Source organism: Rana temporaria, chromosome 8 (genome assembly GCF_905171775.1).
Source record: "Rana temporaria chromosome 8, aRanTem1.1, whole genome shotgun sequence".
NCBI classification, from domain to species: domain Eukaryota; kingdom Metazoa; phylum Chordata; class Amphibia; order Anura; family Ranidae; genus Rana; species Rana temporaria.
The window spans coordinates 77,653,647-77,681,037 of NC_053496.1; the positions used below are offsets into that span (position 1 = coordinate 77,653,647).

Below are 27,391 nucleotides of genomic sequence, written 5' to 3' on the forward strand. Positions count from 1 at the left end.
TTTTTAAATAAAGAAAAGTGGATGCAGCATAATTATTTTAAGTCCCTGAGACTAAAACCTAGTGTCAGATTTATGGTTTAGCCATGAACCATAGCACAAAAATATTGGATTTACTCAAAAACTTTATCCCATTGAATTCTTTGCTGTTTTAACAAATATAATATAGTAAAGTGTCATGCTTTATGCCAAATTTCATCTACCAGCACAACAGTCAACTGTAAAATGTTCACACATTTCAGCAACAATGCAAATAGCTGTGGATTTGTAATAATTTTCTGCTGTTATTACCAGCACTTCAAGATAATGTAATCATATATTTGATTGAGGCAATAGCTTGATTAGTTATGAAATAAATAGCATAAATAAATTGATCAAAACCTTCCTAATCATTTATTTAAAAAGTAAATAATATAAAAGAAATAAAAAATATTTAAAAAAGAAAAACATATTCCTAAACTGTTGGGCAGATTTTAGTGTATTTTCTGGTAACCTATACATGCAAAAATAATTAGAAGCATTTTTTTCATATGTAAAGGTAAGAAGTATTTTTTTTTTAAGGGTGCATCAAAAATACTTGCAATGTGTTAGATAAGAGATATAAAAACTAATCCATAAAAGTGCAAATTCTTTATATTATTTAATCTGGAAAAGTAATATTCTTTATGTGCACAATACAAGATTTTGTTCTTATTGTGATCATACAAAGTACAGTCTATCGTAAATCAGTGTTAAAAAAAATATCATAGTTTTGTCATTGGTATGTGAAGATTGTTCCAAGGCCCCATCCACAATTCTTCCTCATCTGACTGAGTCTGGTCACTGTGGAATTCCAATGGCTCTTTAATGTCTTCATTATCAACAACTGACTCCTGTTCATCTGTGCTTTTTAATTTATTGTCTCCAATCTTAGGTGTATTTTTGGTCATGCCAGTGCTAGATGGCAACGATATACTAGAAGGTCTGGTATTAAGTTTGATAGAAGCCTCCTTTGACAATGTGTTCAACTGGATGTTTTCCTCATGTGTCACTCCAAGTCTGTCCAATTTCTTGAAGTGCTTCCCGAGCCTTGTAGGGGAAGTCATTTTAAGATTGTTTGTAAGGCATGAACGTCTGGTTCTAACCACAGACCCATTTTGGGCAATATATAGGTTTCCGTTAATATTGTTTTGTATGTTTGGGTGACTGAGACGATTTTTTTGACTTTCAGGAGCACTCTCTTCTCCCGTTGAACTAGTTTCATATTCTCGATCCACAACTAATTTGATCTTCTTTTTTATTCCAGCAACCTATTCAAGAAAAATAAAATAAGACAAACAGTCAGATAAACAGAACAAATTACCATTTACTAAAGCAAACCAGCCCTAATATATTCATCAGGGCATTACTATTATTATTTACTGATACCAGAACAATAATATTGGCTTTTTTCTGACACCACTTGTAAAACCTATGTCATGCCATAACAAAATAATTAGGTTCTTAATGAAAAACATACATGTCAATGATTAGGTATGGGAACTCTTAATGATTAGGTGTGGGTACTTTTTCATAAATGAAGAGGTGCCAGACAAATAGAGTATTTCTATTTAAACTAGACATTTCTTTAATCAGGTATGTTTAGGTATTTCTCTAAACTAAATTCTAAGCACATTCATACTCTGTTCGAATGATTAAATACAAAGCTAGCAGTGTACATATTTTGAGCAATCTGGTAAAAAGTCAGAACAGCAGTCAGGTGTCAAAATTCATTGTCAGAGAAAAAGATGAACCACTAAGGAAATCCATGAATACAGTTAACACAGAACTGACAGTTGATCCGTGGCCTTGTCTCTACTTACGATATGTGTGCCATCAGAAGAGTTACAAATATCCAATGCCTAAATTTGCCTGTACTCATATGTGTACAAACACCAAACAACAGTTAAAATTGCAGCACATAGCTAGACTCGTAAACCAAAACTCGTACCAAACTCAACAGTCATTGTCCACTGATTGTCCACTGATTGTTTTAATCAACAGTTACAGAAACCCTGTGGAAAAAGCCATGTTGATTTCTGTTTTTCATGTTTCTATAGCTTATAGGCAATTGTTTGACCATGCATACCTGAAAGGTGCCTTTGTAGCATTCTTAAAAATCCACAATAAAATGTTAATTTGCCCATGTGGACTTTCTCAATACCAGCAGTGCTATTTTTTAGGGGAAACTTGGGGGAACTCAGTTCCACCACCTCTGGCTCAGACCCTTTGGTGCCTGCTCACCACAATCACTTGTAAACACGGAAGTCTGGTTTCTGTGTTTACAAGTGAAAACTCTGCACTCTGTGTGTAACCCCTTGAACTCTGCACTCTGTATGCAATGCAATCCTGGTATTTAATGCCCCTTTAAGACCCTTCTACTGTTTATGCAATCTGAACGGGGTCGTGGTTGAGTTCCTGCACCTATTTTCTGAGAAAAAAAGCTCTGTATACCAGTATGTATTTTTGTCCTATGTTTAGGGATATTGCACACCCTAGTGTACCAATGTACTGAAACTATTTCTGGGGTATATAAATCCCAACAATGGACTTCTACTATTTTCTCCCTTTTGGCCTGTTATATATACCATTGAAAGTATTTAGTTAAATCTGTGCAATAAATGCAATACCTGTTGATTTTGTCAGAAATCATGTGAGCTGATAACTTCCTTTGCATGCTACTTTTACTTCCTGTGTTCTCTGCCTGTGCAGAAAAATCATGGAGATGAGGAGGAGTAAAATTGTGTGGCCCTGTTGAAAAGGAAGTTAGGAGCATAAAATATTTCTGCCATATCAGCAGTTGTTTTTCTGTAGTGTTTAAAGACATAAAAAATTGGGAAATATTCATGTACACTAGAGATGAACTGGATGTCTTTTATTATGCCTTGACATATGCTATTATGGTAGAAGCAAAAATTATAAAAGTCAAACCATTTAATTAATGACTTTTTCTGTTCCTAGAGCACAAGACGTGATTGCTGATGAGTTGTTTATAATGTATCATTATTAAATCAGATGCAATCAGTTTAAAATCTGCAATATATGCAATTATAATTATTAATTTGCTTTCATTTGCATAATTATGCATACACAAACTAAGGGGCTTATCTAAATCTCAAAGGCTCATCAATAACACTGTTTTAACCAGCTAATATTGAATTAGGTAATAAAGTGAACACAAAGCCTTTTTTCACGCATGCTTTTCACAAATAACTTTTCATCAGAATTATTAAAGCAATAAGTTTGCATGGTTTAATTTAATCTTAATTTTGCTGAAATGTTTAGTTAATAATATAATTTATTAATATTCTCCACATCCCATACAATCTGATAATCTAATGCCCTGTACACACGATCGGTTCATCCGATGAAAAGGGACCGATGGATTTTTTCATCAGATATCCGATGAAGCTGACTTTCATCAGTCTTGCCTACACACCATCAGTTAAAAATCTGATCGTGTCCAACATGGTGACGTAAAACACAACGATGTGCAGAAAAAAATAAAGTTTAATGCTTCCGAGCATGCGTCGACTTGATTCTGAGCATGCGCGGATTGTTGACTGATGGATTTCCCCACAGACGATCGTTTTTTTCTATCGTTTTTTTAACCATCAGAAAATTTTAAAACAGGTTCTATTTTTTTAACCGATGGGGAAAAAAAACGATGGGGCCCACACACGATCGGTTCGTCCAATGAAAACGGGCCATCGGACCGTTTTCATCAGACGAACCGATCGTGTGTACAGGGCATAAGTCTTAGAAAAAAAAAGAGCGAAAAGCTGTGTAGGACTTTTTTTAGTGTCATGTGTTTTGTTAAAAACTCCTAACAACTACTGCTGATGCCTGGTTCATAGAACAGCCTAAACTGGGCTAGCATCTAATACACGTGTAGCTGCATGAAAAATATATATGTGACCCCCTCACATAAAAAAAAAAAAAAACACCGGCCCAGCGTACAAGGTTTATTGGCTGTGGTACCCCTGGCTGTAGGGTCCATACATGTGCTAATGCTTTAGGAAGAGGCAAAATAAAACTTTCAAAACACCAGTCTTGACAGGGTTATTCTATCTAAAATGAATTGGAGAACCGAGAAGCATCAAAGTAAGAAGATTCTATTCGTTGGCATTTTTTCAAACTCGATTCAATGTTTGTTTGTTTTTTCCACCTTGGTAGTATAACATTTATGTGTCTTAGTTAGTGGAAGGTTCACTTTTGCTGGTTTACTTCAGTTATCCTCCTTCGACTTTCTCCAGAGATTTGTTTGCTTAGTATACTAGTATACTAGAATCTTTCTGAAAGAAACGTTATTTCTGGTACTCAAAATGATATCACTTATATGGATGCATACCACTGTCCCTACTATTGCTCAATGGATAAATACAGTTGATTAAACTATTCCCTATAAAAAGATTGTTTATGAGAATATAAACTATACTCACAAATATAAAGTATGGGATGTTTGGGGCAATTCTGCCCTTACATTAAACAACAGTTGGAGCTAACCTGAATGTGATTTTCTTGTAATTATTTGTATACAGCATGTGGATTGCTCATGATCAATCTAATGGTTAATGTGTATTCAATAGTTTATTGTTAAATAAGAGACATCAGTTCACTGTTTACATCTTAATTTATCGGTTATCTGTTACTGCATTGTGAAAACAGAATTGTCATGTACCACATGCTGTATTTGAACTGTGTTTTCTGTCATTGTACAAACTATGCAATAAACAGAGTTTAAAAAAAGTGGCAGTAAAAATATAAACTTTATGTTGATTCAGGCCACCTGTGTATGGGGATCTCTGTGAAGACCAACAGCATGGAGTCCATATGGATAAATATGCATGGTAAACACGAATATTGGTGTTTGTTGTAAATCACTTTACCTGATGCTGCAGAAATACAAATGCTACTACAAACTGTAAAAGCAGATCCTGCTTCTGTACCCCTAAAGCAGATGGGAACCTTAACCGGTTCCTGATCGGCTCACGCAGATATACTGCGGCAGAATGTCTCTCCTGGGCGAAATCCTGTAGGAGAACCACCAGGGGGCGCGCAAGCCGTCGGCCAAGTGCGATTGTGTGCACGAGGACCAGCACAGGGTTTTGTGTGTGTAAAGATTTTGTTGGCAAAATGATTGCAGTATGTTATTAAAAAATACTGGAGGAACATTTTCATTTATCAGCCAGGAAGCTGTGCATGGGACGTACATGGACATTCCAATATGACAATGATCCAAAACACAAGGTCAAATCGACCTGTCATTGACTACAGCAGAATAAAGTGAAGGTTCTGGAGTGGCCATCTCAGTCTCCTGACCTCAATATCATTGAGCCACTCTGAGGAGATCTCAAATGTGCAGTTTATGCAAGACAGTCCAAGAATTTACAGGAACTGGAGGCTTTTTGCCAAGAGGAATGGGCAGGTTTACCGTTTGAGAAGATAAAGAGCCTCATCTACAAATACCACAAAAGACTTCAAGCTGTCATTGATGTTAAAGGGGGCAATACACGTTATTAAGAACTGGGGTATGTAAACGTTTAATCAGGGACATTTGGGTAGTTTCTGTTGTCATTATGACTTAAAAAGAGTAAACACAGCTGATTGATAATAAATGGCTTCAGCCAAACACTAACCATGAGTGAAAGAAAGGATTTTGTGTTATCATTCATATTCTCTGAAAAATGGCCATGAAATCATGAATTCTGCCAGGGTATGTAAACTTATGAGCACAACTGTATATATATATATATATTTTTTTATTACATAAACTGTAATAAGGTGTTTTTGGACATATTACTTTATAAAAGTCCCTATACATAGAGGGGTTGTGTTTTGTTTCTTTCATATTAAACTCTGGTGTGAGACTGGTTTATATTGACAGTGAAACATAGTTTTACTTTCTGTATAGAAGAGTTATGGACTGTTTTTTGGTATTCTGAAGGAAAGGCATTTTTATTTTTGTTGTTTTGAAAAATAAACAACTGACTGTTTTACAAAGTTAGCAGGCCAGTCACACAACAATGCAGTGTGCTGAAACAAAGTGAACTGTGCATCACAACACACAAAGAATAGGTATAGTGCATTGTAATGTGTAGTACTGCACTGCAGTGCATGTACATTGGAAAGGTGCTGTGGATACGTGTGGATTGCGACACCAATGCACATAATGATGCTGGCAACAGAAAAATTTGTTGAACGAGAAGTATACCACCTCCAACTCCCATCATGCTTCAGTTTTATGCTGCTGTCTTAGGAGAATACATTTATTTTTTCCTCAGAGAAAATGGTTGTAAGATATTCTCCAGACTGCCATGAAGTAAGTGTGGTTGTTGGCCGTCCATTTTTTCTGGAAGCCAGGTGTATGTACTCTGCCTCCTGAGTTCCATTTGTGAGTTACTACTAACATACGTGTGCATCGACATTCCAGTGTTACAGGCCTTTGATGAGGCTGGTACTGCAACCATTTTTACTATGTTGTAAAGTGCCTGTGATTGTACTACTCAATATTCAGTGTATCCCCTACAGGTTAGCAGCTGAGAGCAGAGTGCTGTAACAAAATGTATGTGTTGCAAGCACTTACTGTAGATAAATATTGGGCATGACACTTTTAAAATGGGACACATGCCACTTTAGTGCATCTGTGCTCATGCCATATTGCCTGTCTGCATGCATATTTTTTTCCTCTTAATTTCCACTATTTGATTAGCTCCCTGTGAGGGTCTAATGCCTCATACACACGATCAGTTTTCCCGACAGGAAAACTGCATTTTTTTTCAGTAGGAAAATGGCTGAAATTTGTCTTGCATACACACGGTCACTCAAACCTTGGCTGAAATTCCGAACAACAAGAACGCAGTGACGTACAACACGTACGACAAGCCGAGATCGATGAAGTTCAATAGGCAATTTGGCTCTTCTGCTTGATTCTGAGCATGTGCTTTTTTTGAGCGTCGTAATTGCATACAGACAAACGCGATTCACCTAGGAATGTTTCTTGTCACGAAAATTGAGATCCAATCTTTTCAGGAAAACTGACAGAAAAAGTGTGATGGAGCATACACCCAGTCATACAAACCGTCGGTTTTCCTGATAAAAACCTCACATCGCACTTTTCCTGTCAGGAAAACTGATCGTGTGTACGAGGCATTAGGGTTACTCATTCTCGCTGCTGCTTATGGGGACTTACTCACAAAAGGTTTTTAACATCTTGCAGCTAGGTTTTGTGTCTAGCCTTTATTTGTTTAGCTACCTTCCATATTAGAACCGTTTTATATTAGCAGAATGGAGGACCATAAGCGCAAGGGCACAGGTCCTGCATTCCTGCCAAGCTCTATATTTACTTGCTAAAAGCTCTGGGGCAGCTTGCAGTGTTTTTCATATTGGACCTAGCACTGACAGCCTGAATGACTTTTCCCTGCTTGAGTCCACATGTTTCTGTCAGTCTTCATTGGCTTTGGCCTATGTGACTCCCACCTCTGCATTATCCAGGAAATTTTTTTTTCACAAATATGCTGGACTTTATGCAAATGATCATTACCACAATTGCAGATTTGGAACACTAGGACTACAAGTGTAATTCTACAACTCCCCCCTCCAGAGAATGTCGCAGATTAGACTCCTTGTAATCCTGAGCTGTATGTGAAAAGGCATCTACAGGCAAGTCAATCTCTTTTGGGTGACTTATTGCCTGAGGGGGCTCAGTGTGCTTCATTAGTTCTGGAATTAAGGATAGCATCTAGGTCCGTGTTGATGCGGTGTGTAAGGGTTTAGAATGGGTCCAACCCAGGTGTGAATCCTCTAAGGTTACCAATATGGGTCCCCTTAAAAGTCGGTAACCTGTCCAAACAGGTTAGCTGTACCACAACTTTTTTTTGTACAGTGACTGGTGCTCTCCTGACTAGGTATCCCCTTCCCAAATGTATTGTCCAAAATTTCCTATTGAGGATTGGAAGTATTTGTCAAGAAATGGTCCCTCCTCGTGGTGGATTTGGCCATTTATTGCCTTACCACAACCTTGACTGTCACTGTTGAGAACATTCCAATACTTAAAGTGATTGTAAAGGCATAATTTTATTTTCTTAATTAATAAACATATTATACTTACCTGCTATTTGCAATGGTATGGCTCAGAGCGGCCCCTTACCTCCCCTTCTGGGGTCCCCTTAGCAGGATGGTTACTATGGGGGCACTCGTAAGGGCACACTCTTGTAGCTTGGCCCCACTCCCTCCTCACATGATTTGATTGACAGCAGAGAGGGAGAGAGAGAGAGTAGTGCTACCACAGACAAGCATAGTCTAAATCCTTATGCCTTTAGAACCACTTTAAAGATTTGGTTAAAAAAATGGAGATTCTCTCCAGATCCCTCTTCTTGCTGCTACTGCTGTCATGGCTATTTGTCAGACCTTAGGTGTCTGATCCAGGGATTTATCCAAGTCACCTGACACAATCTTATTGTATCCTTCAATTTTTCAACAGTCAGAATTAATGCCTGTTGCCCTACACTGCTATGTTAATGGGTTTATGTATATGGCACTTCTCATATCAAGAAGGTTTTTCCTTTTTCCTCCATCCATATGTAGCGAACGCTGACTTAAATGTTGGGCTGCTAAACAGCAGGAAAAAAACTGCTTACTGCATATGCATATGAGGAAGACCACTCTTTTGGTACTTCCCTGGATAGCTTTGTTAAAGAAGTCACGGGGGGACTAGCGTGCCCATTTGCACTAGACAAAGAAATATAAGACTCAAGAAAACCTCCTTCCTCTGAAACCAATCTTTATTTTGTCTCTCCTAAGCCTCTAAGCCCAAGTCTGGAAAACCTTGGATGCCAAAACTTTCCAAACCTGTGAGTAAGTTGTCCACAAAGTGAGGGAACATCCCCATTTTTAAAAGTCAGATGTCTGTTGGCTTTTGCAACCACATGGACTGAAGGAATATCCAATGCATGGGTGAGTGATGCAATGTCCAGGGGCTGCAAACTAGAATTTCCAACTCTAACTCCATCCCGCTTTGTATTGTCTCATCTGCCAACATCCCAGCAATAATTAGCAGATGTCCATGCTGCCCTGGCACAACTCCTCTCCCAAGGTTTCAGGGTTTCTACTTCAACTTGTTCAACATCCCCAAAGTAAAAGGGAACATTCACCCCATTTTGTACCAGAAAGCTCTCAACACTTTCCTTTATGGTAAAACATTTTTTATGGAATTTACGTAGTTAGTTATTTACTCCTTTCTTGCAGGAGATTTTTTGGCCTCTGTGAACATTAAGCACACCAACCTGTATCTCTCCACCATTGGACATAATCATTTTATTGGCATTTTGGTGAGGGCATGCAATACTACCAATTTGTTGCCCGTATCTTTGTGCTGTCCAGTGTACCTCAAGTTTTTACCAAGGTGCTGACTCTTTATAAACGGTATTTCCTTTGATACCTGAATGACCTCTTACTGAGGGACCAGTCAACACAGATTTTATCAGTCATTATTCACTCTACTGTTCAAACTCCTTAAAGGTTCAGTTTGTTCCTGCTGCTAGAACTGACCCATCACTTGGATTACCTAGGTCTCCTTCTAGATACTGCTCAGTCAAGGGTTCTTCTTCTATTGTCAGATTTATATCGTGCAGTCCAAGAGCCATACTACTCTCTGCTTTTGCATGGTTCAGGGACTGATGGTGGCCTCCTCCGAGTCAGTGCCCTTTGTCCAGTTCCACTAACAAATCCAGCCCCGGAGCTGGACAAATCCTTTCTCTAATTGGTCTAAAATATTCTCATAATGGATATTAGGCTGGGCAGGAGGTCTTGGACACCTACATGGTGCATGAGACTTGGTCACTGGAGGAACCTTTTCTCAGCTCAACATCCTGGAACTATGAGGGAATCAGTTGTCCCTCCAACGCTGGACCTTTTAACTATATTATTCTCTGGTATGAATTAATTTGGACAATGCCAGTAGTGGCATACATTATCTATCAGGGACAAACCAGTAGTATTGCAGATAAAAGGGAACCCATCCACAGTCTTACTTATGCAGAAGCTGACATGCACATTTCATGCATGGAAAATTAGCAGGCAGACTTCCTAAGTCCTGCACTTGGACTCAAGAGAATGATCTCTTCACCCAAGGATGTTGCAGGACCCCTGTTACAGATGGGAAATGCCAAATGTGGACCGCCTGTCTTCCAGGTTCAACAATAAGCTAAACAAACTAAACAAGTTTATCTCCAAATAAAGAGATTCTTTAGCCATAGCAGTGGATGATCAGGTGACTTAATGGGAGTCACATTATTTCCGCTACACCGGTTTAAGATGGATGGCATTCCCATACTCATCAAATTGAATGGGCCCTGGCCCTGGCGGATGTCATACTCTAACCTCATCAGAAACCTCACAATCGGCTTTCCAAGACTGTCTGGATTTCTTGCCCCAATTACTGGTTTACAACCCTGCTTCTCGGTTGCAAGCTTTAATGGCATGACTATTAAAGTGGTTGTAAACCAACAAAAAACAAACAAAAACACCTGCAAGACATAGGCAGAATGAGCTAGTATGCATAGCATACTAGCTTATTATGAAATACTCACCATAGATCGAAGCCCCCGCAGCAGTCAGCTGGAGCCGCGATGATGGCAGGAGCTGCCAATAACGGCACACTAGCTGAAGCAACGTCACGAACATGCCATTGCTTCAGGTCGCATGTGCCAATGACATCAGCACATGCTGATACAGGGGATAACTCCTAAACCGTACATGTTTAGGAGATATGCAGGGTAGCAACAGGTAAGCCTTATTATAGGCTTACTTGTAGTAAAAAAGTGGATTGTAAGACCCCTTTCACACTAGAGGCGTTTTTAGGCGCTTTAGCACTAAAAATAGCACCTGTAAAGTGCCTGAAAAAAGCCTTATCTACAACTCCAGTGGGAAAGCCTGAGTGCTTTCACTGGGGCGCTGTGCCGGCAGGCTGTCAAAAACAGTCCTGCAAGAAGCTTCTTTGCAGCGCTTTAGGAGCAGTGACTACACCGCTCCTAAAGTGCCTCTGCCCATTGAAATCAATGGGCAGTGCTGCCAAATCGCCTACGAAGCGCCTTAGCAGCAGCACTTTGCGGGCAATTTAAACCCTTAATTCAGCAGATAACGGGGGTTAAAAGTGCCCCACTAGCACCCGAAAAGCGCTGCAAAAACTACGGTAAAGTGACGCTAAAAAAAACTGCGGAAAACTCCACCTTTTCCTGTTTCCCATATTTGCAAGGCTGACAACTGGTCTTATATTCAAAACATTTCTGAATTCTAAATAACAAACAGGTTAATACCTGCTCTGTGCAATGGACTTTCACAGAGTGGCCCCAAACCTCCTCTTCTCGCATTCCCCACTGGTGCTCCTGGCTCCTCCCTTTCACCAATTTCCTCCATAATAAGCAGCTTTCTATGGGGGCATTCTTGCTGCCTCAGCAAAGCCAGTGGGACCAGGAAGTGAGGGAAGAGCTGCAGACGTGCACAGTGCTGAATCAAATGAGTGCTCAGGTAAGTAAAATGGGGAATGGGGGGGGGGGCTAATGCCTAAATATTTATGACCTTAATACAAGTAATGTTTAGGCTTTATAAGCACTTTAAGGTCATCAACCCTCCTCTTATGTTAGGGTCAGAACCGACCCATTTTCAGGTTTTGAATGTCTATAAGTATCACATAAATTTGTTTATTGCATCAAGATTTTTTTACTTTGTCAGGAACCTCTATTTAAACAATGTAATAGAAAAAGAATCCTTTTCACTAAATTATAAAATACTGTGGTGAAAATTAAGACGTTTATGGTGTTAGGGTCAATTCTGACCCAGTTATAATATAGGATTATAGGACACTAATAAGTGCCAAAACTGAAATCATAAACACTCTCTCTGCTTAGTAACACTGACAGCCAATCACCTCTCAACCCTGTGAGCTGTAGTTAGGGAGGGGCCTATCTCTTTGCCTGCTTGTCTGCTTCTCTAAATAAAGTAAAGAAACATAGGACCAATACATTTCTATTATATTGAGGTTTATTTTACAATTTGTTTTAATTTGAAAATGAGAGGTATGCTATCAAAATAAAGGTCTAAGGGGTCACACCAAAAATATTAAAACCAATTTTTTTTAAGGATAAAGAAGCCTAACAAGGTAACCAAGAGGTAAGAAACAAATTGGATGATAAATAATTGTTCAGAGGGTATTTTATGGCTGATTTAAGACACGGGTCAAAACCGACCCATTAACATCATGGATAGTAACAGAAAGCTAACATAAGAGGAGGGTTAAGACAGCTCTTTGTGCTGCAAGTAGTCCCCAATCTAACATGAGAAGATATTAAGCCTCAAAAGAATTGAAGATAAACCACCTGGCCAGTATTGCATCTACTCCTATCAGCTAAAAGACTTAAGCCCTGTACACACGATTGGATATCTGATGGAATCTAATTCGTTGGCTTTTTTTGTCGGATATCCGATGAAGCTGACTTTCATCAGTCTTGCCTACACACCATCGGTCAAAAATCCGACCGTGTCCAAACGCAGTGATGTAAAACACTACGACGTGCTGCGAAAAACTAAGTTCAATGCTTTCGAGCATGCGTCGACTTGATTGTGAACATGCATGGATTTTTGAGCTTCCACACAGACGATCATTTTTTTCTATTGTTTTTTTATCCATAGGAAAATTTTAAAACATGTTCTATTTTTCATCCGTTTTCATCAGACAAACCGATCGTGTGTACAGGGCTTTAGGCTAAATAACTAATATAAAGCAGTGTCTTTATTTGTTAGGTTCTTTCAGCTGGTACAGTCATCCAAGACAATTTAAAGAGCCACCCTCCTTCCTACCTTAAAAAAAAAAAACTGAGGTAGATTGGTTAAAATGTGTTATGTGCAGAATGTGGAGGTTCCATGGTAAAGCCTTACCTTTACTATCTGAGCAAAAATTATTTTTCTAATGCTGCTCATTTTCCTTTTTTTCAGCGGACAGAAACAGCAATGATGATGTGTGAAGCGCAGTATCTCAAAGCAACCAACTACAACTACATTTCAATTTTATTGGCTCCTGTATGTTTCCTGTACATTATACATGCTACCATACCCTCTGCACCTTTTAACTTTGTTACTGAATAATCCCAGAAGTGTTTTTTTTCTGAATCATAGTTTAAAAATGTGCTGCAAAAAATACAAAGATGTATTTGCCTTTTTAACATTCCAGTGCTTTCATAAACATTTTATAACTCCATTAGATTTCGAAAATGGCTTCAGTAAAACCACACATGCATCTAAACTCTCAAAGAAAGGCTTTGAGAATCTATGGTTGAATATAGCTTATTTTCTCACTGTAAAACAACATGCAGGAAAGACAAAACAAGGACGCCAGCTCAGAAATTATGATAGAATCAAATAGAAACACTGCAAACATATAAAGATATATTGCCTTTTTAAGATTTTCACTGTGTTGATAACCATCTGATAATTCCAAAAGAGTTGTAAAATTACTTCAGCAAACCCATACATGCATTCAAAGCTTCTAAAAAAAATAAAGACCTTGAGGATTTAAAGTATTGGTTGCGGCATATTTTCTCACACGTAAACAACATGCAGAAAAGCCAAAATGAGAACACTAGCTCAGAAAAATATGATAGGATCACACAGAAACACTGCAAACAATCACATTATGTGGTTACATACTGCCTAAAATGACGTGGAGTCACCAGCAGATACTTCTGAGTCGGATCCATGACCGGTGTCTTGTGCATCTGACTGGTCAGAGGATGCTTTTTTGCTCTCTGTACTTTGATTTGAATCTTGCACTTCAGAATCATCGGATGCCTGAGAAACATTATCACCCTCATGACTGACTACTGTGCCCTGACTTTGTGCATCGATAGATGAGTTTTCTCCACTGACATCTTCATTGTTGCTTTCTGCATCACTTTGTACATCTCCTGATTCACTGCCCCTACTATGACTATCTTCTTCAGTTTTTACTGAAGTTCTTGATACAGATGCTTCACTTATATCATCCCCTTCTTCTTCACTCTGTTCATCACTTGCTTTACTACCATAGTCTTTTTCATCATCCTCATCTTCCTCTGAATGCTCTTCTTCAGACTCTTCTTCAATTATACTTTGTGCTTCACTTTCAATATCTGATTTTCTTGATTTATAACTGGATTTTGCACTGCTTTTTTCACTTCCTTCTTCAGATTGTCCAGTCACATCATCACTCTTTTCACTTTTAATGCTGGAAGACGAAGTGGCTTGTCCTGATTTCCTGTCTGAGCTTTTCAAAGATGTCTTGGACTCTGCTTCAGATGACCCCTCACTATAGATACTAGATTTTCCTGTTGTAGAACAAACAGATTCCTTGTCTGCTTCATCACTCTCCTCTTCTTCGTCCTCTTCTTTCTCAGACACTGATTCCTCTTGCTTGCTGTCCATAGATTTAGACACAGATTGTGCGTCATCTTCTGATTCTTCTTGTATTTCACTCCTTTCTTCATCAGAATCTACAGTGCTTTCATTGGTTTCATCGTGATCTAATGTCAGCTTCAAGTAATCTTTATCTGCTTGAGATGGAGCAGTACTGCTCCTTGGAGATGATTCATCCGATGGTTTTAATGAACTTTTATCTTCATATTCTGTTTCTTCACTTTCTTCGGAATCACTTTCTGCTGTTACACTGATTGAAACTCCAGATTTGCTTGCATCTCTTTCGGATTCACTCTCTTCCAAGTCTTCATCTTCCTCATCTTTTTCACTATCAGCAGTTGATGTTTTAGTAGAAGAAGTCACTGACTTTCGGCGGGGATGTAGCTTTCTGGCAACATTGATTCTTTGAAGGGCACGATCCAACTTTCTTGTGACTGAGTGCTTATCTGTTGTTTTTTGGAAGTAGCTTCCTTTAATAACCATACTGTCATCACCTTCAACTTGACGTGCAGAAACTAGTTTAGCATATGTAGAATCCTTCCCACCCTTCACCTTTTGAAGAATCATTGGAAATATTTTAGCTTTTTTCCAAGGAGAATGATGGGGTATTTCTGCAGCCTCAGAAGATTTATGAGCGCTCACTGCTACACGGCTTATCTGCATAACTGCCTTTAGTTTTTTCTTTCCTTGACTGGTTCTAACTACTGGCATGCTACCTCTGGCTGGACCAGGCCTGCCTGCTATACTTCCTCTGCCTGGCCCCTGCCCTCTGCCTCTCCTTGAAGGAGGTCTCCCACGCATTCTTCCCTGAAATTTTGTAAAGGAATTCACAGTTAATAACTTTAAATTTATATTGTTCATTTTACATGTCTACATATGTGAGACTATTTTAGGGAAACTGGTGAAATCAGGCATTTAAAAATAAATATAAAAATAAAAATAAAAAAACAAATGTATACTTACATCTACTTCTGTGCTAGGTCCATGAGGACTATAATAATATCCACCATCGTTCTCAGCAACCACTTCTCCATAATCCTCATACATGCCAGATGGTGACAGTAATCTTCTGCGGCTTCCATACTGAGGCAGTTCATACCTACAGTAAACACCATCATATTAAGGTTATTTATTTGCATCTTTCAAGGGTAGGGATGTGCACATTTTTAGACAGAGAACAACCAGTTCACAAAAGGTATAGAAGAGGCCTGCTACATCAAAATAAAATAGTCTGCTATATCAAACTAGAACTAAAATAGCTACTGTATATTACTCTGCTTTTGTAATCCCTTTTCTGGGGCCCTCTGCTATCTGGTTTATTACAGTTTTTTTGTGCATAACCTACATCTTAATGAAAACACAGAAATACATTTAGTTATGATAATTAATGAATATTTAAAAATAAAAACATTAGACATACCCATGCTCATAGCTGTAATAGTCTTGTCCATAATACTCCTGACCAGGATCAATGCCAGACTCCATTGACAATTCCTTAAGAAAATAAAAATATGCATGTTTTAGGAAATATTTGAGTTTATTTGCCATTGCTTTCCTTGGACATTGAGTATGCATTGTACAGCAATTCAGTGCAACCAAAAGGAATCCGTTTCAATGACCTGCTAGCAGTAAAAAAAAAATCTAAACCTTCTGGGTTACTGCATTTTGGACATTTGTTTTTGCAAATTAATAAAACCTGTGAGTAAGGAACACTTGTCTATAGTGATTAATGTGTTTGTGATGTAAATGTAGACACTGGCTATATGTAGAGTGCAGAAAACCATGGCAATAAATTTGTTTTACTTTTACTATTCACATATAAATCTCATTGATATGAGTTACAGTGTCAGATACTTTTCTCTACTCTACCAGCTGTCATACCTGAAATAATATGCTACATTACACTTTTTTTTTACCTATAACAATGTCACTTAACAAACCAGCAGTTTTAGGTACCACTGAAGTCTAGTGGGGCACAAGCAAAAAAAAAAAAAGCATAACATTGAATCTGTTAGACCTTTTATGTTTGGTAGGGCAGTAAAAATATAAATTTGGTGCATAACCTATATTGCAATTAGGCCATATACTATTTCTATATTAACATAAAATCTGTTAAGATGGTTGCATTAACAAATGACAGGCAACAGAAGCATGCAGGCAAAAGGGAGTGCAAAATTATTAGTTATACTTTAAGTCGATGTGAACTAAATATGAAACAGGATTGTTATCACTGTAATTTGTTATGAAGATTAAAGTGTCACTTCCCAGTATGACTTCATATTTCAAATGTAAATGGAAACATGCTACACTGAATCACCCGAATGCTTCTTACATCACTTGGGACTTCAGTAGCAATATCTTCCCGAGTTCTAGTCCTTGAGTTTGTAGTGTTCCCGCCCACTTTGTGATGTTTTTAATCTTTTCATTTTGTTAAACAAAAAATATGTAAAAATCCTAGCAGGGATAGTTGTAAACACTCATGATGAATGTGGGAAAAGTGCAGACCAGGAATATTACTACCAGAGTAACTTAAAAATCCCAGAAACCATCAGATGATTTAACCATGTAGTACCCCCAACACTGAAATATCTAAGTGATCATATAACAAAGATTCATATGTGTCCCTGAATATGTGACCAATTAGCAGAACATTTAAATGACGGAACATGGTAATACAATAATGTATATTCACATATTTGAAAAACTGTTTTGTATAGTAGAAGTAGGTTTTACATACAGTAACTGTTAACAATTTCTTTCATATCAGAACTTTTTCAACAGTGTCAACATGCATGTTTTAAATGTAGAAGAAAGAAAACAACAATACCTCAGGTTTTAGGAGAGATGGTCTCAGCAATTGTTGTTGCTGGTCCCATTGAAAAAGACGGGCATAAAAAAGATGCAGATAAGTAAAGGAAGAAAAGAACAGATGGGAAAAAAGTAAGACCATTTTAATCTTTATATATATAGATATATCTATATATAGATATGTGTAGATATATATCTATATGTACATTTCTTTGCACATTTGTAAAATAAACAAGTGAATAAAAACAACATATATTAATAATCAATATTAAAGCCGAACTTCAGGCAAATATAAAATGTGCAAATGAATGCAGCTCTGTATTCATTACTCAATTTAAAATGTATTTTTAAATGCAGACTTTGCAAATACCTGAATTTGAGTTAGAATCTTTCTCTCACAGTTCCTGTAAACCAGAATTTAGACTGGTGCAGGAAGAAGCAGTGCAAGTAGCCAATCAATTGTGCCTTATGCCGCGTACACACGGTCGTTTTTTGTGATAAAAAAAAACGACATTTTTAAAAACGTCATTTAAAATGACCGTGTGTGGGGAAAACGTCGTTTTATGTCTTCTGAAAAACGACAAACAAAAAATTCGAACATGTTTCAATTTTTTATGTCGTTTTTCAAAACGTCGTTTTTTGTGTCATTTAAAATTATAGTGTGTGGGTAAAACAACATTTAAAATGACGTTTTTAAACCCGCGCATGCTCAGAAGCAAGTTATGACGCAAGCATGAATGGAACAGAGTGCCGTCATACGTGCTGAACGTAACCACGCTTTGCTAGAGCATTTTGAAAAAACGATGGTGTGTAGGCAACGTCGTTTTTTAAAATGAGGTTTGAAAAACGTCGTTTTGTTTCATGATAAAAAACGTTGTTTTATTTCATCACAAAAAACGACCGTGTGTACGTGGCATTAGTGTAAGGAACATTTTGATAAGTGGAAAATATAGAATGGCAGAGGGACAAGTCTGCTGCTGCTGCTTCTATTCACATGCTGGGGTGGGAGGAAAAAGACCTGTAAACATTACCAAACTGCAGTAGATTAAAACCAGGTCTTATCCTCTGGCAAGCAGAGTTACAGAGTGTGGCAGAGCTGTGTAAATCTCAGAACCAGTAAGATGAAAAATCCTTACAATCAATTTGTAAATTAAAGCATAACCCTTACATGTGCTGTATTTCATCTGTATGTTTATCAGTTTGCCTGAAGTTTAGCATTAATAATTAAAAAAAACTTGTTTGTTGTATGTTTTTTACCTACAGTACTATATATGCATAGGGAGGTGAGGCAGCAGTTTTTGCCAAATACAGATGCAGGGTTCGCTCCTTGCTTTACAATGATTGTGTTACTGGTGATCCCTCTCAGTTTAATTCTAGCAAGCTGTTCTTGAGCATCTGGAGCAACTCTGCATAGAAACCAATCAGCTTCAGTTTTTTGTCAAAGCTAACTGAACCAGCTGAAGTTAGAAGCTGATTGGCTACCATGCACAGCTACACCAGATTTTGCACGCTCCAGTTTTAGTACTGTAAATCAACCCCAGTGTGACAAGATAGCCATGGAAATATAGTGTAGTATATGTTGGAGGAGAGGTTCAAATCTTCATACTTCCCCATAGCAGGTTTCTTTCAAATGGGTGAAATGTCACTAGATAAACCTTGAATGTACATTTATTAGACTGAATTAAGTCATGTATATTATTATATATTTTTAGTATATACCCAATAATGACATGCAGAGTATGATTCATAAAAAGTATGCTACAGGAAAAAAAGTAAAAAAAAAACAAGGATTCTGATTGCTTGCTAGAAACAACATAACACACTTTTCATACAACAGTACCAATATCAAAAACTATTCAAGATCAATCTTTCAATACTGATAAATGTAACAGTATATTACACTTATCATTATCAATGATATCATAAAAGATCACTTAATTGATTATTTACTGGAAAACGTTGTTTTCTGAAGCACGCAAAAGACTTTAAGCCTAGCACACATGGGTTAAATGTCGAGCGGCATCAGCTCGTTCAATAGAAACTGGCCAACACTTGACCCGTGTGTCCAGCAGCCGGTCTGACATGGTGACTTCTGTCGAAGGGACATGACTCAAAAGGTCTGCAGATCGGCTCTCAATCAGTGCTCTCAGCCAATGGAGTGTTCTGGCAGGGGGCAGTCGCTGTACTAATATTGCAGAGTTTGCACAGCGGCTCTTCCTGAGCTGTCAGTTTTTTTTTCCATTCAGCCCTGCTGGGTTGAATGAAAAAAAAAAGTAGTAGTGTGTATCAGGCTTTAGCTAATAAATTATCACAAGCAGTGCCCACCAAGTCCTCTTGTCTTAAAATGTATTTAAGTCTCCCTTTATATTGTAAAATGCTGCAGAAACTCTGCAATATAAATCTTGTAAAAAAACAACAATGACATGACTCTGCATGGGTGGTCCCTTATATTGTATATTGCAATTTCAAACTATTTGGCATATACAGAAATAATAGAAACTAAAATAAGGTTCATACCTCAGGATGAGCATAACCCCGCCTGTAATAGATAAAAAAAAATTAAAGTTAAAATCAAATTTGCAATTTTAGGAAATACAAACTCACATTTGTAAAGCTATACAACTGAAACATATTTGATGAATCATAGCCAGTGAATTGTTGTCTCATTATAACCTATTGTTTTATTTGTATTGTTATTTTTTTAAAATGAAGCCAATTAAACTTCTGCATACATTTTACATAACACACACCTTTTGTCTCTTTGACAGTATTTGGTATACAGTTCACCTTGTCTTTGTATAATCTGAGCAAATTAAAGTTTATACATATTTAAAATACTCATATCTTTGGACGGAAGCACATGTAGTAAAGGCAAGAAACAAGCTGGACATGGGCTCTGTATCGTCTGCATGGACTTCTGTTATGGCAATAGATATATCACTGCGTTTAATGAACCATAATCATAATTCATTTGTGTTTTCTAAGTATACTTTCAATTTCTCATACACATTTTTTTTTCTTTTTTATGGATGAGGCGATACTATAGATTGGAGTTGGATCCCCACTATACAAAGGTTTCTTGATTTGTCTTTTGTTTATAGATGTATGCATAGTGGGACATATGTTTTATTGAAATACTAAAAACAGGTTTTAATTGGGGCAGGCCGGAGGTTCCGTTGCTCGTGATCGGCGACTTTAATTGCTGTCTGGACCAGGTGGCGGATAGACATCCGTGCCCTAGACCCTCTGCCCTCGCTAGGAGTACTCCCCTAGCGCGGTTGTTGCAAGAGGTGGGCTGGACTGATATCTGGAGGCACCGTAATCCAGGGGGCAGGCAGTTCACGTGCTTCTCGAAGACGCATGGCTGCCTGTCCAGGATAGACCTGGGGGTGGGTAACGCAAGCATGCTTCCACTGATAGCAGACCTGTCGCATAGGCCCCGTAGTGTGTCGGATCACTCGGCCCTGGTGGTGCAACTCTGCGTGGCACCGCAGGGGAACCTGGTTAAGGCACCATGGAAGCTGAATGCATTTTGGTTGAAATTGATTAGATCCCACACCGAAATAGAGGACAGTATACGGAGGTATTTTGTTGCGGAGGAGGGGGTGGAACGAAATGTGCTACAGTGGGATGCCTTTAAGGCTTATCTTAGAGGCCTCCTCATACGGGAAGTGACTGGGGTGAAGAGGGCCTCTGCTGCATTACTGATAGAAGTGGAGAACAGGGTCCAGGAAATGGAGCGGGCTTACATTACAGATCCTTCTGATTCGGCCAGGGAGTCCTGGCAGGCGGCTCAGTCCGCCTACCAGCAGTTGCTCTCCTCGTCAGCAGAAAAGAAGAGATTCTTTGCCAAACAGGCGTTTTTTGAGGAGGGTGAGAAAACCGGCCGTATACTGGCACGGATTGCGAACTCTCATCAACGGTCACCTGAGATAGGGGCTATTAGAGCTAGGTCAGGAGGGGTAGTCTCTCAGCCAGACCAGATTATGCAGGAACTGGCGGGTTTCTATGAAGCCCTGTACAGTTCCGGCGCGGCATACACCCAGGAGGATCTGGAGCTATATTTGAACCAATTGACCTTCCCGGGACTGTCAGCTAATCAGCGTATTTCGCTGGAGAAACCAGTTACTGTTGAGGAACTGCAAGAGGCAGTCAGTGCCTTCCCTAATTGTAAAGCCCCGGGGGAGGATGGGCTGCCCATGGAGGTATACAAACAGTATTCGGGGGTGTTGCTGCCACAGCTTTTGCAGGTTTTTAACAGCGCCAGGGAGGGAGGGACTTTGCCCCCTTCCATGTCCAAAGCAAATATAGTACTGTTACTTAAGCCAGGCAAGGATCCCGTGGACCCGGGGGCCTACCGTCCCATTTCCTTATTACAGAGTGACGTTAAGATCCTGGCCAAGGTGCTCGCCATCCGGCTAAATGGGGTGGTGACTTCCATAGTACATGGAGACCAAGCTGGGTTCATGCCTAACAAATCAACGGCGGTTAATTTGAGAAGGTTGTTCCTTAATATACAAGCGCGGGCAGACAACATGGGCAGTAGGGCTCTACTATCCTTAGACGCAACAAAAGCCTTCGATAGTATCGATTGGAATTATCTTTGGACCGTTTTGCGGAAATTCGGATTTGGCCCTATCTACATTTCCTGGGTGCGGCTGCTGTACAGCCAGCCGCAGGCAGCGATACGGACATTTGGCTCGTTGTCGGCGGGCTTTGCACTGAGGAGGGGGACTCGGCAGGGTTGCCCCCTGTCCCCCCTCCTCTTTGCCCTGGCTATTGAGCCGCTGGCCATGAGTATCAGGGCTAACCCCCGCATCACCGGTTTTTGCTATGGCGACATGCAGGAAAAGGTGATGTTGTATGCTGATGATACGCTTCTTCTGCTGGGAGACACGGACTCCTCCCTTAGAGAGGCTATGATGGCAATCACAGAGTTTGGAAAATTCTCTGGCTTGCTCATAAACTGGACAAAGTCAGCACTGCTTCTGTTGGATGGTGATGACACACAAGTAATTAACGCTGTTTGCCCCTTATCCATTACTTCATCCTTTAAATATCTAGGGGTACAGGTAACGGCCCGGCCACGAGATTTCATACATCTAAATATTTCCCCCCTGTTGCTGAGGTTTAGGGATAAGGTTAAAACTTGGAAGGCCCTGCTTCTGTCGGTTGCTGGGAGGGTGAATCTAATCAAGATGATACTCATGCCGCAACTGCTGTACTTTCTACACAACACCCCCATGGTCATCCCCCTGAAAGTCTTTCACACCGTGAACAGTATTTTTCGGGGACTTATCTGGAAGGATAAGAACCCTAGGATTAAGTTGGAACACCTGCAGAGACCTAAAGATAGCGGGGGATTGGCGCTGCCAAACCCCTGGCTATACTATTTGGCGGCTCAGATGCAGCAGCTGGTTGGCATGTTTCGGCCGACGGTGCGGTCCTCGGCTCAGAGGCTTATGGAGCACACCGTGGGCGGAGGTCCTATCCCGGAGGCGTTGGAGGCGCAGGCATTTGCTAGACCGCACAAGAAGCTCCCCACATTTAGTCTGATTCAGAAGGTATGGAATAAGGTTAAATATGTCCAAGGCGCAGAGGGTTACACGAAGTACAGTCCCATATGGCTAAACGACACGTACACTGAACTGGCTAAACTACAGTCCGGTGCCAGGTGGAAACACTATGGGATTACACACCTTACCCAAATATTCCGAAACGGGGTACTTCGCACGTTTCCGGACTTGCGGGAGGCGTTTGGCCTGCCACAGTCCATGTACTTCTCATACATACAGTTGAGACACGCAGTGGCGGCACAGGGTCGCTCCTCTGAGTGGTGCCTGTCGCCGACCCCTGCTTTTGATCTTCTGGGGGAGGCTGGGACGTCTAAGGGCTTTATCTCCCAATGCTATGCCATCCTGTTGCAGTATGTGATGAAGCAGCATCCCCTGAAGATACGGGAAAGGTGGGAAGCTGATGCAGGGGACTTGGACGGGGAACAATGGGAGGAAATTTTTCAGGCAGTAGGCAAGTGCTCACTGAATGTCTCACAGAGGCTCACGCAACTGTACATTTTGTTACGAATATATTATACCCCACACAGACTCCATAGAATGAACCCACAGCTCGACCCTACCTGCACCAGGTGCAAGAGAGACCATGGAGACCTGATACATATGCTGTGGAGATGCCCAAAACTCCACACATATTGGGCGGGAGTCGTGAGTACCATCAACTCAGCATTTGGAGTGTCTCTTCCGCAGGACCCGAGGGCTTGTCTCTTGGGGGCTCTGGAGGAGTATGAATGGGAGGAGATGGACAGGGAGGCGGTGCAAAGGGTCTTATTCCAAGCTAGGAAGCTCATTATGGTTCACTGGAAGGCCGAGGCTCCTCCGACGCTGGCTGAATGGATCAATAACATTGGGACAGTGCTGAGGATGGAGAAGGTGATATATCAACACAGGGGTAATGCCCAAAAATTTGAGAAGTTATGGGCAAAGTGGCTGGATGTGCCGGGTCTGGCCCCTGTGGACCTGGTGATGGACAGGCTTCTGGGCATTAATATTGGGTGAGGTGGGCATTGAGCCAATTGTCGGGAGGGAAATGTTTGACTTGCTTGGGGGGGGGGGGGGGTTTACCTCCTGTTCATAGATGTATTCTGAATATGTGGCTGTCTCGCTGCAGATCTTTATTTTCCCCGCACTGTTAAGGGGACTTTGTATACCTTGTACCTCTGTAAACTAAACTAAATAAAATTTTGTTGGATTAAAAAAAAAAACAGGTTTTAATTAAGTTTATTTTTATGTTATACTAACAGAGCTGAGTGCTCTGTGGACTTTTGAGTTTGATTTAAGACAATAATGGTGTTCCCTTGAAGCCATGTTTAAATATGCAATGTGCAAATGTGTTTTGCTATGAAAACTATAAAAAAAAAACTAGTAAACAATGCTTGACTTTAGAAGATGTCCCTTGTTAAACTCCTGTTTGTAACTTGAAAAACACAGGCAATGCATTGCAGCTAAAGCTGTTTTCCTATTGCTGGGTGTTTTGGGAAGGTATATTAACCTATTACAAAGCATCTTTTATAAAATCACAGTCTGGTTTACATGATTAAGAAGTAAGCAAAATATCAACAATCATAATTTAAAATGTCAACAACCAAGTTTAAATTGAAATTCACGTACAGATAATTATATTTCAAACTCATGTCAACATTTGAGTCACCATGGTTTCTAAAATCTGAGATTGTGTAAATGCTGTGAAGGCAGGGCTGGTGTCACCATTTGGCGGGACAGGCAGCTGCCTAGGATGCCAGGATGGAGGGGGCGGTAAAATCCTTGCAGACACAGTGACCCCGCACCGCTCGCTGCTATCACACACCCCGCGGCACTGAGCAGATTGCAGCTCTATTGCAGGATGCAGAGGATAAGCCTGGTGGGGATAAGGATAAAGTAGAGGCGGCAGAACAGGGGGCAGAGTCTGTGTGAGCAGCTGTGGGAGGAGCGTCTTCTCCCCAGGCACCAAGACTTGTACAGTGTGGAGATGGAGAGCGGCTATACCTCTATCTCAGGCGCTCCACAATCTATGTCAGCCTGTTATAGTGACACAGTGAGAGCGGGGAAAGCCAACTTACACAGGAGTCAAGCTGGATCTTGTCTTCACTGTCCTCCTAACCCCGCCCTCACTCTGCTGCTTGTCCAATCCGATACTCTGCCTCCCATTTGTGCCCACCCAACCCCATCCACACTCCAGCCAGAGGAGGAGTTCTGGAGGAGCTCTCCAGCGAGAGAAGCTCTGTGAACAGCTGAGCGACACTTTTCAAACAATACCTGCCACCCTGCCACAGCCCTGAGGGACACCAGACTGAATGAGGAGACACAATTGGTGAGTGAGACTTCTATCCCCAGAACAATCCCCCTCTTTGTTTGCACCACTTTGTGCTATGCACCTTCTTCCCCCTCTTTTCCTCCCTCTCACCCTCCTCTCTCCCCCCTATCTCTCCCCCTAAGCTAGGATGTATTATGTCTATATACTGCCCTAGCCTGCCCATATACTACCATAGCCTGTCTATATACTTCCCTAGCCTATCTATATACTACCCTAGTCTGTCTATACACTGCTCTAGCCTGTCCGTATAATGCCCTAGCCTGTCTGTATACTGCCCTAGCCTGTCCATATACAGCCCTAGCCTGTCAATATGCTGCTCTAGCCTGTCCGTATACTGCCCTAGCCTGTCTGTATACTGCACAAGCCTGTCCATATACTACCCTATTCTGTCCCTATACTACCCTAGCCTGTCTATATACTACCCTAGCCTGTCTGTATACTGCTCTAGCCTATCTATGTACTACCCTAGTCTGTCTATACACTGCCCTAATATGTCCCTACACTACCCTAGTATGTCTATATACTGCCATAGCCTATCTATATACTAAACTACTCTGTCTATATAGTGTTTTAACCTGTCCCTATACTACCCTAACCTGTCTCTACACTGCCCTAGATTGTGCGTATACTGCTCTAGCATGTCTGTATACTGCTCTATACTGTCTGTATACTGCTTTATCCTGTTCGTATACTGCCCTAGCCTGTCTGTATACTACCCTAGCCTGTCTGTATACTGATCTAGCCTGTTTGTATACTGTCCTAGCTTGTTTGCATATTGATCTAGCCTGTTTGTATACTGCCTTAGCCTGTCTTTATACTGCCCTAGCCTGTCCGTACACTGCTCTAGCCTGTCTGTATAATGCCCTAGCCTGTCTGTATAATGCCCTAGCCTGTCTATATACTACCTTAGCCTGTCCGTATACTAACATAGCATGCCTGTATACTGCCCTAGCCTGTCTGTATACTGCCCTAGCCTGTCCATATATATTACTCTAGCCTGTCTGTATACTGCTCAAGCCTGTCCATATACTATCCTAGCCTGTACATATACCTAGGGACCATGGCTGGTGTGAGGAAGCAAGCCGACGTCACCACTATTTGTTTTCAGACCAGATCCAGAGACACAGGTGCGGGCCTGTGGACCACGGCTAAAGAAATAGTGGAGAGGTGCCACAAAAATCTCTACTCCCGCCACCTCCACTGTATACATGGGCAGGGCATTTCCAAGGGTGTCAAAAATCCTTGCCCCAGCCCTGTGTGACAGCTTCAAAGAGACCCAATTGGTAAAAAGTATTTCTTCTGCATATACTGTAGGTAGAGGGTTACATGAACTTACTGGCATTACAAACTGGGTCATCTTTATATATAGTGATACATTGGTTTCTGGCAATGAGGACAGTGTGTATGTGTCACCAAGGTTTCTCACATACACATGATGAGGGGCTCCAGAGTTTGTGGCTGATGTGGGGAAAACATACATTTTGTTTTCTCAGAATTGTCATGAGTTCTCTTTTGGATCCTGAAGCCCAGCTTTCTAGAGCTTTGGGTGAAATAAACCCTTTATTTCTAGGTCCACATCTTACATGTTATCCAGACCTTATTATTAGTCTCAACTGTCCACCCGCCTTTATACTGTATATGCAAGCTGTCTGATGCTCATGGCTCTTTCTCACTTACTCTGCTTTGGAAGCCTCTTGCTGGGTAAAAAAGCAGAGTGAAGGCTGATAGAATACTAAAAAATGTACACATTAGCAAAGCATTTTTCAGTTTTAACATATTTTCATCTGTGCGTTTTGTGTGCGCTTGTGTAGAGAGGTTCAGAAAGGCGTTTGTCCATTCCATAACACTCAGCTCTACTCTCTGAGCTGTGCCATGTGTGACATCAGATCTCTGCCCCCTGCCTCTGGAAGCTCAGAAATGCTGTTTAAATTCTGGACAGGAGATGTACAGGAGAGTTTCCCAAAGATAAACAGGTACAACTTATGTAGGAGGATTTGTTTCCTGTGTATAACCTGAGGCTAGTCACTTCAGTGGGAATATTGCAAGGCTTTACAACTACTTAATACTCATACAGTATATTTATTCATATTTCCTTTGTTGCACTTGATGTACTATTACTATGCAAAACGTTTTCACAGTTTATCCAACACTTTAACCTTCTTGCTCATTCCTTTTATGCATGTTTTCCTTAGTCTCATACTATTGCATCTCAAGTCAATTGTATCACCTATTCTTT

The 27,391-nt window shown here is 40.3% G+C and overlaps 1 protein-coding gene across 3 annotated transcripts in view; it reads right to left on the minus strand.

Moving 5' to 3' along the window:
* Positions 1-614: 614 nt before the first annotated feature.
* PCDH15 (protocadherin related 15) overlaps positions 615-27,391 on the minus strand; it is a 1,266,541-nt gene continuing 1,239,764 nt past the window's right edge. For 2 of the 3 annotated variants that reach the window (XM_040362072.1, XM_040362074.1), the window contains 5 exons: positions 19,786-19,807; positions 17,288-17,326; positions 15,881-15,954; positions 15,424-15,559; positions 615-1,286 (listed from right to left, as the gene is read on the minus strand). In XM_040362072.1, the coding sequence (XP_040218006.1) occupies positions 741-1,286; positions 15,424-15,559; positions 15,881-15,954; positions 17,288-17,326; positions 19,786-19,807 (817 nt within the window). In that variant the 3' untranslated portion in view covers positions 615-740. The remainder of the gene's footprint in view (positions 1,287-15,423; positions 15,560-15,880; positions 15,955-17,287; positions 17,327-19,785; positions 19,808-27,391) is intronic. The other variant, XM_040362073.1, reaches the window with a different exon arrangement.